This window comes from Anomaloglossus baeobatrachus, chromosome 8 (assembly GCF_048569485.1).
Source record: "Anomaloglossus baeobatrachus isolate aAnoBae1 chromosome 8, aAnoBae1.hap1, whole genome shotgun sequence".
Lineage (NCBI taxonomy): Eukaryota > Metazoa > Chordata > Amphibia > Anura > Aromobatidae > Anomaloglossus > Anomaloglossus baeobatrachus.
Genome location: NC_134360.1, coordinates 246,975,881 through 246,994,205, shown reverse-complemented (window position 1 = coordinate 246,994,205; position 18,325 = coordinate 246,975,881). Strand labels below are relative to the sequence as shown.

At 53.2% G+C, this 18,325-nt stretch overlaps 1 protein-coding gene across 1 annotated transcript; it reads left to right on the top strand.

Moving 5' to 3' along the window:
* The first annotated feature begins 688 nt into the window (after positions 1-688).
* On the top strand, positions 689-6,791 carry C8H1orf52 (chromosome 8 C1orf52 homolog). Its single transcript, XM_075321192.1, has 3 exons — positions 689-1,025; positions 4,456-4,660; positions 6,236-6,791. The coding sequence occupies exons 1-3, from the start codon at positions 777-779 to the stop codon at positions 6,280-6,282; spliced, it is 501 nt and encodes a 166-aa protein (XP_075177307.1). The 5' UTR covers positions 689-776; the 3' UTR covers positions 6,283-6,791.
* The last annotated feature ends 11,534 nt before the right edge of the window (positions 6,792-18,325 follow it).

Sequence of the window (18,325 nt, the reverse complement as noted above, 5' to 3'; positions counted from 1 at the left end):
CTCTTCCCCTCCTCTCCTCTCTTCCCCTCCTCTCTTCCTCTCCTCTCTTCCCCTCCTCTCCTCTCTTCCCCTCCTCTCCTCTCTTCCCCTCCTCTCTCCTTCTCCTCTCCTCTCTTCCTCTCCTCTCTTCCCCTCCTCTCCTCTCTTCCCCTCCTCTCCTCTCTTCCCCTCCTCTCCTCTCTTCCCCTCCTCTCTCCTTCTCCTCTCCTCTCTCCTTCTCTTCTCCTCTCTTCCCCTCCTCTCCTCTCTTCCCCTCTTCTCCTCTCTTCCCCTCCCCTCCTCTCTTCCCCTCCTCTCCTCTCTTCCCCTCCTCTCCTCTCTTCCCTCCTCTCTCCTTCTCCTCTCCTCTCTCCTTCTCTTCTCCTCTCTTCCCCTCCTCTCCTCCCTTCCCCTCCTCTCCTCCCTTCCCCTCCTCTCATCTCTTCCCTCCTCTCCTCTCTTCCCCTCCTCTCCTCTCTTCCCCTCCTCTCCTCTCTTCCCCTCCTCTCCTCTCTTCCCCTCCTCTCATCTCTTCCCCTCCTCTCCTCTCTTCCCCTCCTCTCCTCTCTTCCTCTCCTCTCTTCCCCTCCTCTCTCCTCTCTTCCCCTCCTCTCCTCTCTTCCCCTCCTCTCCTCTCTTCCCCTCCTCTCATCTCTTCCCCTCCTCTCCTCTCTTCCCCTCCTCTCCTCTCTTCCTCTCATCTCTTCCCCTCCTCTCATCTCTTCCCCTCCCCTCCATCTGTCACCTCACAGTTCTTCTCCGTCCTCCCCGGAAGTGACGGGGTTGGAGGCTGCACCATGGCGGCTCCGGAGGAGGAGAAGGATCCTCTCAGTTATTTCGCCGCTTATGGCAGCTCGAGCTCTGACAGCAGCGAGGACGACGCCGAGGAGGAGAAGGCGCGGACGGCGCAGAAGAGGCCGCTCACCTCCAAGAAGCTGCCGGGCCCGGACGAGCTGTTCCAGACCGTGTCCCGCCCGTCCTTCCTCAGCGCCCCCAGCACCGCCGCCATCAACTGGGAGAAGCGCCTGGTGCGGCCCCCGGAGGAGGTAATGAGCGGAGGGGACGGCAGGGGGGCGCTGTGGAGAGCGGAGGGGACGGCAGGTGGGCGCTGTGGAGAGCGGAGGGGACGGCAGGGGGCGCTGTGGGGAGCGGAGGGGACGGCAGGGGGCGCTGCTGGGAGCGGAGGGGACGGCAGGGGGCGCTGTGGAGAGCGGAGGGGACGGCAGGGGGCGCTGTGGCGAGCGGAGGGGCCGGCAGGGGGCGCTGTGGCGAGCGGAGGGGACGGCAGGGGGCACTGTGGAGAGCGGAGGGGACGGCAGGGGGCGCTGTGGCGAGCGGAGGGGACGGCAGGGGCGCTGTGGCGAGCGGAGGGGACGGCAGGGGGCGCTGTGGCGAGCGGAGGGGACGGCAGGGGGCGCTGTGGCGAGCGGAGGGGACGGCAGGGGGCGCTGTGGCGAGCGGAGGGGACGGCAGGGGGCGCTGTGGAGAGCGGAGGGGACGGCAGGGGGCGCTGTGGCGAGCGGAGGGGACGGCAGGGGGCGCTGTGGAGAGCGGAGGGGACGGCAGGGGGCGCTGTGGCGAGCGGAGGGGACGGCAGGGGGCGCTGTGGAGAGCGGAGGGGACGGCAGGGGGCGCTGTGGCGAGCGGAGGGGACGGCAGGGGGCGCTGTGGCGAGCGGAGGGGACGGCAGGGGGCGCTGTGGCGAGCGGAGGGGACGGCAGGGGGCGCTGTGGAGAGCGGAGGGGACGGCAGGGGGCGCTGTGGCGAGCGGAGGGGACGGCAGGGGGCGCTGTGGCGAGCGGAGGGGACGGCAGGGGGCGCTGTGGCGAGCGGAGGGGACGGCAGGGGGCGCTGTGGCGAGCGGAGGGGACGGCAGGGGGCGCTGTGGCGAGCGGAGGGGGACGGCAGGGGGCGCTGTGGAGAGCGGAGGGGACGGCAGGGGGCGCTGTGGAGAGCGGAGGGGACGGCAGGGGGCGCTGTGGCGAGCGGAGGGGACGGCAGGGGGCGCTGTGGCGAGCGGAGGGGACGGCAGGGGGCGCTGTGGCGAGCGGAGGGGACGGCAGGGGGCGCTGTGGCGAGCGGAGGGGACGGCAGGGGGCGCTGTGGCGAGCGGAGGGGACGGCAGGGGGCGCTGTGGCGAGCGGAGGGGACGGCAGGGGGCGCTGTGGCGAGCGGAGGGGACGGCAGGGGGCGCTGTGGCGAGCGGAGGGGACGGCAGGGGGCGCTGTGGCGAGCGGAGGGGACGGCAGGGGGCGCTGTGGCGAGCGGAGGGGACGGCAGGGGGCGCTGTGGCGAGCGGAGGGGACGGCAGGGGGCGCTGTGGCGAGCGGAGGGGCCGGCAGGGGGCGCTGTGGCGAGCGGAGGGGCCGGCAGGGGGCGCTGTGGCGAGCGGAGGGGACGGCAGGGGGCGCTGTGGCGAGCGGAGGGGACGGCAGGGGGCGCTGTGGAGAGCGGAGGGACGGCAGGGGGCGCTGTGGAGAGCGGAGGGGACGGCAGGGGGCGCTGTGGCGAGCGGAGGGGACGGCAGGGGGCGCTGTGGCGAGCGGAGGGGACGGCAGGGGGCGCTGTGGCGAGCGGAGGGGACGGCAGGGGGCGCTGTGGCGAGCGGAGGGGACGGCAGGGGGCGCTGTGGCGAGCGGAGGGGACGGCAGGGGGCGCTGTGGCGAGCGGAGGGGACGGCAGGGGGCGCTGTGGCGAGCGGAGGGGACGGCAGGGGGCGCTGTGGCGAGCGGAGGGGACGGCAGGGGGCGCTGTGGCGAGCGGAGGGGACGGCAGGGGCGCTGTGGCGAGCGGAGGGGACGGCAGGGGGCGCTGTGGAGAGCGGAGGGGACGGCAGGGGGCGCTGTGGAGAGCGGAGGGGACGGCAGGGGGCGCTGTGGAGAGCGGAGGGGACGGCAGAGGACGCTGTGGAGAGCGGAGGGGACGGCGGGGGGCGCTGTGGAGAGCGGAGGGGACGGCGGGGGGCGCTGTGGAGAGCGGAGGGGACGGCGGGGGGCGCTGTGGAGAGCGGAGGGGACGGCGGGGGGCGCTGTGGAGAGCGGAGGGGACGGCGGGGGGCGCTGTGGAGAGCGGAGGGGACGGCGGGGGGCGCTGTGGAGAGCGGAGGGGACGGCGGGGGGCGCTGTGGAGAGCGGAGGGGACGGCGGGGGGCGCTGTGGAGAGCGGAGGGGACGGCGGGGGGCGCTGTGGAGAGCGGAGGGGACGGCGGGGGGCGCTGTGGAGAGCGGAGGGGACGGCGGGGGGCGCTGTGGAGAGCGGAGGGGACGGCGGGGGGCGCTGTGGAGAGCGGAGGGGACGGCGGGGGGCGCTGTGGAGAGCGGAGGGGACGGCGGGGGGCGCTGTGGAGAGCGGAGGGGACGGCGGGGGGCGCTGTGGAGAGCGGAGGGGACGGCGGGGGGCGCTGTGGAGAGCGGAGGGGACGGCGGGGGGCGCTGTGGAGAGCGGAGGGGACGGCGGGGGGCGCTGTGGAGAGCGGAGGGGACGGCGGGGGGCGCTGTGGAGAGCGGAGGGGACGGCGGGGGCGCTGTTGGGAGCGGAGGGGACGGCGGGGGCGCTGCTGGAGCGGAGGGGACGGCGGGGGGCGCTGCTGGGAGCGGAGGGGACGGCGGGGGGCGCTGCTGGGAGCGGAGGGGACGGCGGGGGGGCGCTGCTGGGAGCGGAGGGGACGGCGGGGGGCGCTGCTGGGAGCGGAGGGGACGGCGGGGGCGCTGCTGGGAGCGGAGGGGACGGCGGGGGGCGCTGCTGGGAGCGGAGGGGACGGCGGGGGGCGCTGCTGGGAGCGGAGGGGACGGCGGGGGGCGCTGCTGGGAGCGGAGGGGACGGCGGGGGGCGCTGCTGGGAGCGGAGGGGACGGCGGGGGGCGCTGCTGGGAGCGGAGGGGACGGCGGGGGGCGCTGCTGGGAGCGGAGGGGACGGCGGGGGGCGCTGCTGGGAGCGGAGGGGACGGCGGGGGGCGCTGCTGGGAGCGGAGGGGACGGCGGGGGGCGCTGCTGGGAGCGGAGGGGACGGCGGGGGGCGCTGCTGGGAGCGGAGGGGACGGCGGGGGGCGCCGTGGGGACCGGAGGGGGGGGGGGGGCCGTGGGCAATGGAGGGAATGGGATCAGCTGAGGTGTCGCTACAGGTGCCGTGTGAGTATATTCTGCAGGTCACTTTCTGCTGTTTGCTACAATGTGTCAGTGCGGGGAATCTGCCTGATTAGGGACCAGCAGCTTATTCTATTCAGTGACATGAAGCAGACTGTCACCATAGCTGTAACCTCAGTGATTCTCTGTACAGGAAACAGTTGGGTACGATCCTGATTTCTGTCCTGGGTGGCCGGATGACGGCTGTATGTCTGCGGGGACTGACATAAGCACAAGGGTCCCGAGCCCCCCACTCTATAGTATCGGATGCACCTCTGCAGACAGGAGCCCCCCGGACACTGACGTTTTATTCGCCTCTTGCAGGTTATAACAATCTTCTGTTTTGCTCTTTCAGCCGCCGCGAGAATTTAAAGTCTGGAAGAACAATGCGGTGCCGCCCCCCGAGTCTTACAAGGTGGAGGAGAAGAAGGGTCCCCCACCGGAGCTCGACATGGCGATAAAATGGTCCAGTATGTACCAGGACAACGGCGATGACGCCCCCCAGCAAGTGAACAAAGCAAAGTTCCTGCCGGATGAAGAAGCTGAGGCCACGGCGTCTGGTGAGGGACCGCACGGGAATCACACAGATGTAGGGATCCTCACCAATAATGAGAACAGGGGTCCAGTGTGAACAGGGCAGTAGTATGTGAGACCACCGACCCATCATGTAGGAGTGGAGATCACTGCCTGTAGGAGCAGAGGTCGCTGCCTTCCCCATAGAACTGAATGGAACGGTGATCACAGATCTTCACTACTGCTCCATTACCACGAGTCCTTTGTGATGCCCATTTTTTTATGATTCTTGATCGGACCCCAGTGATCACCATTCTGTGCATAGGAGATGAATGTGGTTTATGGGAGAACAGAGGATATGAATCTATTTTTTAAGACCCAGCATAGGATGTAGTTATACATCCGTCCTGGTGTCCAAATGTATGGAGCGGGCCCAGGTGTGGAGTCTGCATCATACCCGGCAGATGGCAGCAACCTGTAACAGCAGCGACCAGAGCTAGCGCGAATCACTGCTGTTTAACCATTTGTATGCTGTTCCTATTGGCCCCCTGCAATCCAATCACAGGCTTTGATGAGTTATGAGGCAGTTGGGGGCCCCCTGGTCGCCACCTTACTCATTTATTAAAAAATAAAATAAAAAATTAAACTAATCACCCCTTCCTTCCTTGCCATAAAATAATACCGTATTTGTCTGATTATAAGACGCGCTTTTCCTCCCACAAATTTGGGAGGAAAATGAGGGGTGCGTCTTGTAATCTAAATGTAGTTTACCAGGGAAGGTGGAGAGGAGTCACAGGAGATGCCGCGGGCTGTGCTGCTGGGGCCGCGGGCTGTGCTGCTGGGGCCGTGGGCTGTGCTGCTGGGACCGCCATTCTCAAAATGTTGGCGGTGCAGGCTTCAAATAATGACGCCCAGAGTCGGCGCGTGCGCAGATGGAGGTCTATGCTGAAGATCTCGTCTGCACACGCGCAGCTTCTGACCCATTGATCTCCCTGCAGCGGACTTAAGGAAAATAAAACCTGGAGGTGGCGCGTGCGCAAATGAGATCGGCATGTAATTGAGCCAAGACCTTCATTTGCGCACGCGCCGACTCCGGATTCCATTTTTTTTTAAGTCCGCGCCGCCAACAGTTTCTGGAGCGAGCTTCCGGGACACCCGCAGCATCGCCCTATTCCACCACTGCCCCTGCGTCCTGTGACCTCGCTCCACCAGCGCTGCTGGCCCCTCCGGTAAGACACCAACGGATTATAAGGCGGACCCTATATTTGTTATTCCTCTAAATTTGAGGTGCGTTTTATAAAACGAAAAGTACGGTAATTAAAATAAAAAAACATTGATATCGCCGCATCCATTACAGTTTAATCTATCCTATTCTAAAATGAATTAAACCCATAAGAAAAATCTAAACTGCAGTTTTTCAAGTCATTGCAGCTTCTTTAAAAAAAAAAACAAAAATAAAAAAATCAATGTGATATTTTTTTTTATGCAAACATAAAGACGAGGGAGGGAAAAATGAGAGCACAAAAATGAAAATGCACGGCGGCGGGAAGGGGATTTAACACAATTTTACAGTTACAGAGGAGAGTGCGACCCACTGATTTCTGTGTATTGTCTCGTTCCAGGGGATGAACAGGAGGAGCCGTCTTCTGCTAAGAAACGCAAAGTGTGACCCCCGCGGTACAGACCAGAGCGCCAGGACCTGAAGGCGGCTGGAAGAAGAGAGCCCCCGCCTCAGTCATCCTTCCGCCAGATGACCTCCATAGCTGAGTGTATAGACCGCTGCTCTTCGGCCTGTGGCAGACTACAACTCCCAGCATGCTCTCGGAGCTGTGGCTTTGCCGCAGGCTGCAGACCATGGGTGTAGGTCTTTCCTGTATTTGCTCGTGTGCAGCACAATGTCTTGGCTGCAGTACGTAGGACTTTGGGTTTGGTATCAGGTGCTAGTCTTGTGAATGTTATGGGCCGCCAGGGTCCGTCGCTGCCGCCGCCCAGCGATGCATTCATGTTTTTACTTTCCGGACCAGTGATAATAATGCAGGTTTTGGTTCTGCCACTTGTCTGCATTGTGTAGAAACCTTTTATAAAGGATGCGCTTCACAGTAAGTTATTGTGAGATTTCTGCGGAAATCTAGGAGGCGACGTGTAAATAGGACCGCGAATAAATCTACATTTCATAGAGTGGGCGTCTTCTCTCTTTTTATTTAACCATCTTTTACAGGGTTCAGTCTGGAGATCAATGCGAAAAGAAAACTTTTGGGGTGAATTGTTTGCCCTTAAACACTACTAGTCCGTTTTGGGGTTTGTTTGGGTTTTTTTTGGGTTGTGCTGATTTTTATGGAGAAACTTTTCCATACTTACCAGCAGCCACCACTAGAGGGAGCTGGTTTTATGCAAATTAAAGGGGTTTTTCCAAATTTTGAAAAAATGTGGACTTTTATTTATTTATTTTTTGTCTTATCAAACAAACCATTTTATTCTTCCTCCCCAGGTCCAGCCTTCTTTCCTTCATTTCTCTCCTGATCGGTTATTGTCTGCAGCGTTGATGTCACATCGACAACTCTGCAGCCAATCACTGAGCTCAGCGGTTCCACTCAAGATGATAACACAAGCTGCACAGAGCCAGAGTGATTGGTTGCAGTGCTGTCGAAGCAACAGCAGCGCTGCAGTTAATAACAGATAAGGAGAACAGTGGTGGAGACCCAACGCGCTGGACCTGGGGAGGGTGAATAAAGCATACTTTGAAGATTTTTTTTCTAAAACCTTTAATTGCTTCATGGTATTGGCTGTGGGCAGAAGGACTCTTGTATAACATTGTGCATAATAATAATATTTATTAATTTATATAGCTTGATTAATTCCATAGCGCTTTACATACAATGGCAACACGGTCCCCATTGGGGCTCACAATCTAATTTCCCTATCCAGTATGTTTTTGGCGTGTGAGAGGAATCCGGAGAACACTCACGCAAACATGGGGAGAACATACAAACTCCTTGCAGATGAACCTTGGACCCCAGCACTGCAAGACTGATGTGCTAACCACTGAGCCACCGTGCCGCCATATACAGGCAACTTGGGTCTCTATAGCAGGGAAATAGAGACCTGACTGCTAGAAATATATATTAAAAAAAGCAATCATCAACCTTCTATTTGTAGATAGTCAGCCCTGCAATGGTGTGCACCCCGCTTTACTTTTTATATAATGGCTCTTTGTGACAATTTTTGCTAATATGACTATTTTTGCCCCAAGGAAGATGAGAAATTAAAAAGCTGTTTAGCTGCCATTACTTCATGGGGCAAGTTAAATGTTCTTAAACGTATTTAAAAATGCCTTAAAAACACATGAAAAAAAATGAAATAAAAATGCACAAAACATCAAATACTTCTGAGAAAAGCACTGCAATACCTCACTGTGCAGCTAGGTGGCAGTCTGTGAATCCCACAGTGAGGATTACCTCTAAGCTTATATGAGGCTCGGTGCCGGCTGCGTTTGTGGCCCCTGTCGGTTGTATACACAAACAGTCTGGATAGATTTTTAGGCATCAGCAAACTACAGGCACCCAAAATAAACGTATGGTGTATAGAAAAGCGGAGTTTTTCATTAAATAAACAAAATGTGGCTACATATTGCACAAAGGAAACGGAATATCCGGTAGGCCTCTATCTAGTATTTGGTAACGCTAAAGAATACACCAGGAAAAGCTCCTCCAACGTCTAATTTTAAAGATACTGGAATGTTTTATATAGAACCGCAGTGTTCCATCTGTCCTGCAGGTGGCAGCATTTAGTTCCCTAGAATTAATGCATATAACCGCCTGTGGCTCCTGTCATCTCAGCCAGTGACCGCCAATCACCTGCTCCCTTCAATACAACCTAATTACTACTTCATTACTAATTACATTTCTACATCTCATGATGTTGCAATCCAAAACCTACAAAATAGTATGTAAATAACTTTTATATAGTGAGTTGAAATAAAAGCACCTAAATCTGGTCGTATGTAGTACATAACTTGATATTGTAGTTGAGCATGCCTGGGGAGGGAGGGGATCATGGGGAGGTGGGGAAGCATGTATTGGAAGGGGGAGAATGCATGGAAACATGGAAGCATGTATGGGGGAGAGGGGAGCATACATGGGGAGGGGTGCATGTATGGGGAGAGGGGAATATACATGGGTAGGGGTGAATATATGGGGAGAGGGGAGCATGCATGGAGAGACGCAAGCATGTATGGGGAGGGGTGTATGTATGGGGGGGGGTATACATGGGGAGGTGGGGAAACATGCATTGGAAGGGGGAGCATGCATGGGGAGAAGGGAGAATACATGAGATGGAAGCATGTAGGGGGAGAGGGGAGTATACATGAGGGGAGGGGTGCATGTATAGGGAGAGGGGAGCATACATGGAGAGACTGAAGCATGTATGAGGGGAAGGGAGCATACAGAGAGACGGAAGCATGTATTGGGAGAGGGGAGTATATATGAGGTGAGGGGTGCATACATGGAGAGACGGAAGGATGTGTGGGGAGAGGGGAGCATGCATGGAGAGACGGAAGCATGTGTGGGGAGAGGGGAGCATGCATGGAGAGACGGAAGCATGTGTGGGGAGACGGGAGCATGCATAAAGAGACGGAAGCATGTATGGGGAGACGGAAGCATGTATGGGGAGAGGGGAGCATGCATGGAGAGACGGAAGCATGTGTGGGGAGAGGGGAGCATGCATGGAGAGACGGAAGCATGTGTGGGGAGACGGGAGCATGCATAAAGAGACGGAAGCATGTATGGGGAGACGGAAGCATGTATGGGGAGAGGGGAGCATGCATGGAGAGACGGAAGCATGTGTGGGGAGAGGGGAGCATGCATGGAGAGACGGAAGCATGTGTGGGGAGACGGGAGCATGCATAAAGAGACGGAAGCATGTATGGGGAGACGGAAGCATGTATGGGGAGAGGGGAGCATGCATGAGGAGAGGGTGTATACATGGGGAGGGGGAGCATTTAGCTGTATTTATCAAATATACCCCCAATCTGTAAGCTCCCCCATCATCCCAGTATGGAGCGGTGACTGAACATTTACACTGACGCTCGTTACAGGTTTATGGGAGATGTGAGTAAATGCTTCTCCCATGAATCCCATACAGACAGCATCGACAATAGGCCAATGCTTAAAGGGAACCTGTCGACATGCTTTTAAATATGGAAGCCCCCAATAAAAATGATCCAATGTGCCCATCGGGAGAAATGTAGTCTAGAAATCATATGCAAATCAGGCTTGATGTGATTCAGGGGCGTGGCAGTGCACTGGGGGCGTGGCAGTGCACTGGGTGCGTGGCAGTGCACTTGAACATGACAGCTTAACGGCAGTGACACGCCCCCGTGCATTTTGAAAATTGTACATGGTATTCTCGGTGTGCCCATACGGCTTCTTACCCTGGATTTTTCGTGGGATTATGAACCATCCTAGATGTACTCAATAAAAGCCATGAAATAAACACGTGGACAATATTTTAGTGGAAAAATAAGGCCACGGACATCTTTACTAATGATAATTTGAAGTAACAAAAACCATAGCGTTATAGCTGCCATAGGAAATATAAACTAACCTAGCCATAGGCTCAGGCTGACCCCCCGACTATTAATACCTATCCCCTCACACTAGCGAACAACTTCCCCTTCTACTAAAAAAGCCACGGACAACTGGTTTTATACAGTTTCAGATGGGTCAAATGGAAGGTATCAACCAATGACGAACCTGTTACTGGGCAAATAGAAGGTTAACCCACAGTGACCGTAATGTCATAGGTCAGGCAGCTCATCCAATCGTTGTGATCTCCATGCTAATCTGCCCAACAACCTGAAAGTCAACCTGTGTTGTGTGTTTTTTGGCGGGAAAATTTCCCTCCAAAACCAGACTGGAAACACTGAAAACTATAGTGTGTCCACCCATATCCTGTCCACCGCCATTAACTTGAGAACGGCGCCAGCTATAGGCATAGAAGTGGTGTCTAGGTATAGTAAAGTAGCCATGCGCTACGCAATGAAACCACCTATAGCGCCACCTGGTGGAAAACAACGGAGTTAGCATTTTTATCTCAAACACGGAACTAGATAGAAAAAAAGTGAATTACAAAGTTGTAGGGCATCATCAATTCAATACGAATCGACACCTTGCATACAGAAATGCTGTGATTAGAAGGTGTAAACCTCACAAGGCTGCGGACGTGAAGCGATACCTCATGGAGACCTTCCTACAAGTCATTGGGTATGGTGGCTGTGTGGAGTGGCCTCCGCTCACCTGACCTGACCCCATTGCACTTCTTTCTGTGAGGTGACATCAAACAGCAGGTGTATGCGACCCCTCCACCAACATTGCAGGACCTACCACCACGTATCACAGATGCTTGTGCAAACGTGTCACCTACCATATTGCACAGCAGCAGCAAGATACAGTATGCTGTGCAGAGTCCACATGTGCATTGCAGCAAGATACAGTATGCTGTGCAGAGTCCACATGTGCATTGCAGCAAGATACAGTATGCTGTGCAGAGTCCACATGTGCATTGCAGCAAGATACAGTATGCTGTGCAGAGTCCACATGTGCATTGCAGCAAGATACAGTATGCTGTGCAGAGTCCACATGTGCATTGCAGCAAGATACAGTATGCTGTGCAGAGTCCACATGTGCATTGCAGCAAGATACAGTATGCTGTGCAGAGTCCACATGTGCATTGCAGCAAGATACAGTATGCTGTGCAGAGTCCACATGTGCATTGCAGCTAACGGGGGACACTGAGCAGCAAAGTTACATGAGCGCCATATGCGTGACCAGCATTCAATGTTTTGGGGGGGTCATCATAGCATTTCTGTATGCAAGGTGTTGATTCGTATTGAATTGATGATGCCCTACAATTTTTTTATTCACTTTCTTTCTCTATCTTGTTCCATTTTCGAGATAAAAATGCTAACTCCGTTGTTTTCCACCAGGTGGCGCTATAGGTGGTTTCATTGCGTAGCGCATGGCTACTTTACTATACCTAGACACCACTTCTATGCCTATAGCTGCCGCCATTTTCAAGTTAATGGCAGTGGACAGGATATGGGTGGACACACCGTATAGAGAATGGTTATAATCTGGGATACTAAGGTATTTTTATTGGAGAGGAATGCCATACCACTAATTACATGTGTAAATTGTGGTGACTGTTTCAAAGATGGCTGTCCTGATAAGGGGTGATAGGGTTTTGGGTGTCCATAGGAACATTTCTGAACATCAAACCTTCAAGTGGATGGGGTTACGAGATTAGAAGACCAAACTGCCTCTGTGATGGACAGTATGGCTCATTTTGGGGAAATAGATCATCTCATATTCCTGGTAAAATCACCGCACTCCGATTTAGTCAAAACCCGGAGTTTCGGTCACATCAGCAGCTGATTGCTGCCATTTCACTGAGGCACCGGGTGGCATTTTTCTCAGATAGGAGGCATCTGTTTGTGCCGGATCGTCCGTGAATGAGCCACCACTACTGTCTGGTAAGAACAGAATAAACTGGCCACAGCGGGCAGAGGTCAGACTGGGCAGCGGTAGACTGGAAGAACGCAACCGGTGTGATAAATCATGACAAGGTGCTAAGGTCAGAAATTGGTGTGGACTCCATAGGCCCATCCAGGCTGGCGATGGTGTAAAGAATGGGATGAATGGGAGGGTGGCACATAAGACACCCCTTAACACCTGGAGATGTCCTCACCAGTAGCAGAACGGTGGTCCTACTGTTTGTTGTGGTCATTCTGTAAGACGGACTAACATCATCGACTCTACTTCCCGCCACAAATGTCTTCTTTTATGCCCCATCATTGAATTCTAGGTCGGCCGTCTTCAGTTTGCTGTCAGAACACGAGACTCAGATGTGATGGAAATAATGCGATGTAACTCAAAGATTATGTGCAAAGTGCCGTAAAGAACATGAGGATCCAATCAAGTCATTAAAAGTAGGCTAATTTCTACGTCTGACTCCCGGATCATTCCATTAGACCTAATTCAATGAACGGACAAACAAGCTTTCCTCCTGTAAGAGCTGAAGAACATTGATTAGATCTTACTAATGATCATTCATGAAAATGAGCGGCATGTCGTCTTCACTTTACATTACTTACATATAATGGTTCTTCTCATCGGAGAAATTGGATGACGTCTAGTGCGTGCGTAGACTACAACTAGGACCATTGTACGGACTGTAGGTCATATAAAGCCTACCAATATGGGTACAGTCAAGGCGATCGTATACATGAGACGGCCAACGGTTATCTCTCCTGATCCCCTCCATACACATGAACACGGACGTAATGATCGCGGTCTCAGGGAGTGCAACAGGAACTGGGCATACTATTACTTTTACTATAGGGGCACAAAAAGGGACGGCATTACTGCTATATTGGGGAATAAATAGGGACATTACTGCTGTATTAGGGCACAAAGGGGAACATTACTGCTATATTGGGTCATAAAAAGGGACGTTACTGCTACATTGGGGCATAAAGTGGGTCATTACTGCTGTATTGGGGCATAAAGAGGGAATTTACTGCTATATTGGGGCACAAAGGGTGATGTTACTGCTCTATTGGGACACAAAGAGGGCTGGTACTGCATTACTAGGGCACAAAGGGGGACGTTACTGCTTTTTTTGGGGCACACAGGGGACATCACTGCTGTACTTAAGCATAATGGGGGTGAAGCTGCTGTCGTTTTGGCAGAAGGGGACATTACTGCTGTACTAGGGCACACAGAGGGACGGTACTGCGTTTTTTAGACACCAAGGGGGTTTTGCTGCTATATGAAGGCTATGAAAGAGGACATAACTACTGTGTGAAGACAGAAAGAGAGGCAATATGACTGATTAAGGACCAAAAAAGAGATTTTACTAATAAGTGTGGACATTAGAGTGGATTTTAGCATCAAACATATGCGTAAAATTCTGCAAAGATGACTTGTGGCAGAAGAAGTTATCGTGGAGGTCTGTGCTGGATGGAAAAGAAAAGGGGAACTCAATATTTCAATTAGAGAAGACATCGCCTGGGAGTCACTGCATGGATTGAAGAATTCACCTAGCCATCTGGCACCTCAGCTCAACATGCCCTCCTATTCTTTCCTCCAATGTCAGGGGAGAAGCCCCCCATACAGACTGTATGGTCAGCGGATCATGTTGCATTCAGAAGGTTCTTCTGAACCTAATATCTCCAGTTTGAATTTGCTATATACTTGGTCACCTTCCTTTTCATCAGAGCTGACCTCCAATCCTTTATTGCCTCATGAACATATCCCTGTCCCCCTATGTCCCTGTAATAAAGATTAATATTGCAGGTCTTATTAACCCGTGTATTAGTCATTAAATCATCACCGTAGATAAAAACTGGTTTCAAAGGCCCCAAAAATAGTAAAATTGTCAGGATTATCCTGCATATTTAGGACCACCTACACACATATATCAGGCTACAGACACCGTTCCCTCTACTTGTAACAATGCAGATAAGTGGACCGCCATACAAAGCGGACCAGTGGTCTCCATCCTGCGGCAATGAATGCTTGAGTGGTAGTTATAAACTACTCACAAAATGTTAGGGATATTGGCTTTTGGGTAAAATTTTAGGATGATCCTAAAATGCCCTCTATCCTTTTCAGGTGACCTTAATGTGACCTTCTCAAATCTTTTGGATGCTCATCTCCATCTGTTCAATGTTTCAGGACTTTTTGCACAACTTGCTGTTCTCTAACAAGGAGCCTAAGGGCAAAATTCACAACAGGTGTTTGATCCAGGAATCGCCCAATCAATTTCAGGGTTCAAATAGAATTGGTATTTACAGTCCTCCTCATCATGGTGTTCATTTTGACATCATGAGACCAAGATGACACCTAACAATTGATCAGCAGCACCGCGCCGTTGCGAGGTGTCAAGCAGGATGTTTTCCGATAGATGACCACTGAGCTTAGAGCGTCACCAGCAGGTTGTACAGAGATACAGAGAGACTGGAAGGGTCACAGAAAGGCAGAGAAGTGGATTTCCTTTGACCACATACCACACTGATGACCGCTGCATTGTGAACAATGACCTTCAGAATTGGATGGTGAATGCCACACAACTCCAGGCACATTTAAGGGTGTTGAGAGAACACCAAGCATCATGTCAGATCATTCGAAACCATTTACATCAGCATGGTCTGCAAGCTAGAAGACCTGTAAGGCGACCTGACCACACCACCAGGCACAGGCATCATCTACGCTGGAAGAAGGACCAGTGGGACTCAATGTTGGTCACTGATGAAAGTCGAATCACACTGAGCAGAATTTATGGCTGCCAACGATGTTGGAGTCGTCAAGAAGAGCGCTCTGCATCAGCCACTGCTGTCACCAGACGAGCCTTTGGTGGTGGTGTTGGTGTTACAGGATCGACCGACTGTGTCTAGTCAGTACAGAAGAGCGCTACGCTGTGTGAATGGTACAATGACAGCCCCGACTACTGGAATAACATCATTAGTCCAGTCATTGTGCCTCTGCATGAACAACACCGGCCTAACTTCATCTTCATGGACGACATTGCTCCAACTCATCGAGGTCCCATCATTAGGGAGCGGCTGCTGGAGACTGAGGGACCTCAGATGGAGTGGCTGCACTTTCTCCAGACCTGAATCCCAAAGAAAACCTATGGGATCAGCTGAGTTGCCGTGTAGAGGCCATAACTCTGTACCCCAGATTCTGAATAACCTGAAGGCCGCCCTTCAAGAAGAGTGGGATGCCGGCCTCCACAAACAATAACTCCACTGGTGACCAGCTGGAGGCGTCATTGTCAGCTGGAAGTGATACTCAACACATGAAAAGATATTGAGACATTGGGATATACCCACCTCTGTTGTTGGCTTTCATTTCAATCAATTGTTTCAGAAGAGGAAATCCCCATTTCATGCGTCTACTTAAATGCCCGACTGTCATGATAAAATATCACTGTAGAGTGAACTTTTTAGGTTTTCTATAAATTTTACCCAAAAGCCAAATATCCCGAACTTTTTGAGAGTATTATATAACCATCGTTGTTTTAGGTCACTAAAGTAGATCTTACATCACCAGTATCAATCATTAAATGATCAAACAATCACAGGGTGAAGTCGCCTAATAAAGATGAAAAGTTTAACAAGTTTAAATTACCCACATTTCCCCATCCAAAAATTAAAAAAAATAATGAACGAGCATGTTTAGTATATATCATGCAATGTTCACGAAATCCCAATGTGTCATCTAAAATTATGTACACCAAAAGACAAATAATGTACAGAAAAAAAGTCAAAACACCAGTTTTATATAGAATAAATTATTAATTAAATAATTATTGATTTCATAAATAACAATAAAAAAAAGTATGAGTTTGGTATTGCGGTATTTGTACAGACCAGATAATTTTATCACAACAAAACAAAAAAAACAAACCCTGGCAGAATTACATTTTTTTTTTACCATTTTACCCCCCAATTTTTACCCCACTTTTGCTATACATCACCTTGTAAAATTAAAGAGCCCACAGCGGAGCCATGGGCAAAATGACTCATGGCTCACTTTGGAGAGCAACGAGGGGTTAACCTTTGGGAGGAAAGGAAAGCGCGGGCTCTGAGGGGGGGGGGGGGTCAAAGGTTTAGCAGGTTGGTATATGAGTGGGGTGGTGGTTTAAATTTTGAAGTGGGTATATAGGGTCAGGAAGGGGGGTGGAGACTACCTTAGCGGGGCTTGTGGCCATCAGAAAAGGCCCCGTCCTCCCGCCCTGTGTTGAGTTGGTGTGTGGGTTGTTAAGAATATAATGTTGCATTGAAAGGGAACCTGTCACCGTTTTTTTGCCCTATAAGCTGCGGCAACCACCAGTGGACTCTTATATACAGCATTCTAACAGGGTGTATATAAGAGCCCAGGCCGCTATCTACAACATAAAAAAAACTTTATAACACTCACCTAAACTGGTCACTGCGGTGGATGTGGCTCAAATGGGTGTCTTCGTCCTCCGGTGTCGTCGCCGCCTCTTTCAGACATCTTTGTCGCCGCCTCTGTCATCCTTCTGAAGCCACGGTGCATGGCGCATCTGACGTCATACACACTCGCCACGGGGGCGTGGCCTGGCAATGGAGGAGTGAGGACGCTGACTTCCCTTGCTCTCGTGCTCGGACAGGCCCTGGACCCCGTTTAGGAGACACATACCCGGCTCTACCTCAGCCAATGCCGGCTAAGAGAAGCAGCAATAGCGGCAGGCCCAAAATAGAACATCGGATACCGGCTCCTGCGCGCATAACAAGATATTTAAGGAGCTCCACCGGACCAGGCCGAGTGTCTTCCTCACCTAAAATGGCGGCCGCAGCACTCCGGGAGACATCCGCGCCGCCCGGCAGCATGGAGGAGGGCGGCATTATCACACAGCCTCAGCTGCCCAGGGCCCTTTCGACAGCGGCGGTGGTTGGAAAGCAGAGCAGCGGCGGTAATGGGCCCGAACGCGGCGAGGAGGCGCAGCACAGGGGAATCCCCTCCACTCACATAATGGCGGCAGCTGCAGCGCCGGAGACCCACCGCCCGAGGGACCGGGAGAAAACAGAGCAGCGTACAGAGCGGGACGCCGAAGGCCAGGATGGGGGTAAGGCTCTGGGGAAGCCCCTGATAATGATGCAGCCAGCCCAACAGACTAACAGGGGGAATCAGCAGCAGGACTATAACGACATCCCCCATGGGGTACCCTATGAGCGGGAAACACTAGAGGAATACAGGGAGGCATCGCTCAGTACAGAGCAGTTAAGGCTCAGGAGCCTTGGTGATGAGCCACTTGTTACTGCTGTACACAGTACATTAGAGGCCCCTCTAATCCCTGCTCCCTGTAGTGCCCGGCCTAAACGGATGGAAAGGGGACCTCCGGTAAACGCCCTAGACACGGTGGGGGACTCCTATATAAGTGAAACCTCATCATCCCCTGAAAGAGGACGGATACCAGCTGCCCTCAGGTCTCCTCCACACAGTCCGGAAGATGGAGACATTGGAGAGAGGGGATCAGAGATATGTGTCTGGGATGATCTTAAGGCCCGTATCCGAGCTATCCCAACTAGAGAAGAAATGGAGGATTACATCAGCAGAATGGAGGCTTCATACAAAGCAGAGTCTAAGTCCATGAGAGGAGAAATGCAGCAGTTAAACGTACGCATGACAGCTTCCGAGACGTGCTCAGCCTCTATGTCTGCACAGCTTTCCCAACAGGCACAGACTCTTGCGGCACAAGCTATCCAAATAGAGAACTTGACGAACCTGTTAGACGATTTAGAGAACAGGGGCAGACGTAATAACATCAGGATACGGGGTATCCCCGAGTCCGTAGCCCCCCAGGACTTGGATGCATCATTAGGACGTCTGTTCAACTCCATTTTGGACCTACCAAGGGATTCCCACCTGGAATTGGACAGAGCACATAGATCTCTGGGCCCCAGACCATTGGACAATGCTAATCCTCGGGATGTAATATGTAGAGTCCATAAGTATAAAAAAAAAGAAGAAATCCTGGCCAAAGCTAGGCAAAGGGACTCTGTCTTGTTTAAGAATACACCGATCCAATTACTCCCGGATTTGTCTAGGCACACTCTACAGAAGCGCAGGGCCCTGAGACCTCTATTGGACGTTCTACGACAGAGAAATATTCTGTATTCTTGGGGT

Coding starts and splice junctions, on each gene's coding strand:
- C8H1orf52 (XM_075321192.1), top strand. CDS start 777: ATGGCGGCTCCGGAGGAGGAGAAGGATCCTCTCAGTTATTTCGCCGCT. Junction 1,026..4,455: donor TGGTGCGGCCCCCGGAGGAG/GTAATGAGCGGA, acceptor TTGCTCTTTCAG/CCGCCGCGAGAATTTAAAGT. Junction 4,661..6,235: donor AGCTGAGGCCACGGCGTCTG/GTGAGGGACCGC, acceptor GTCTCGTTCCAG/GGGATGAACAGGAGGAGCCG.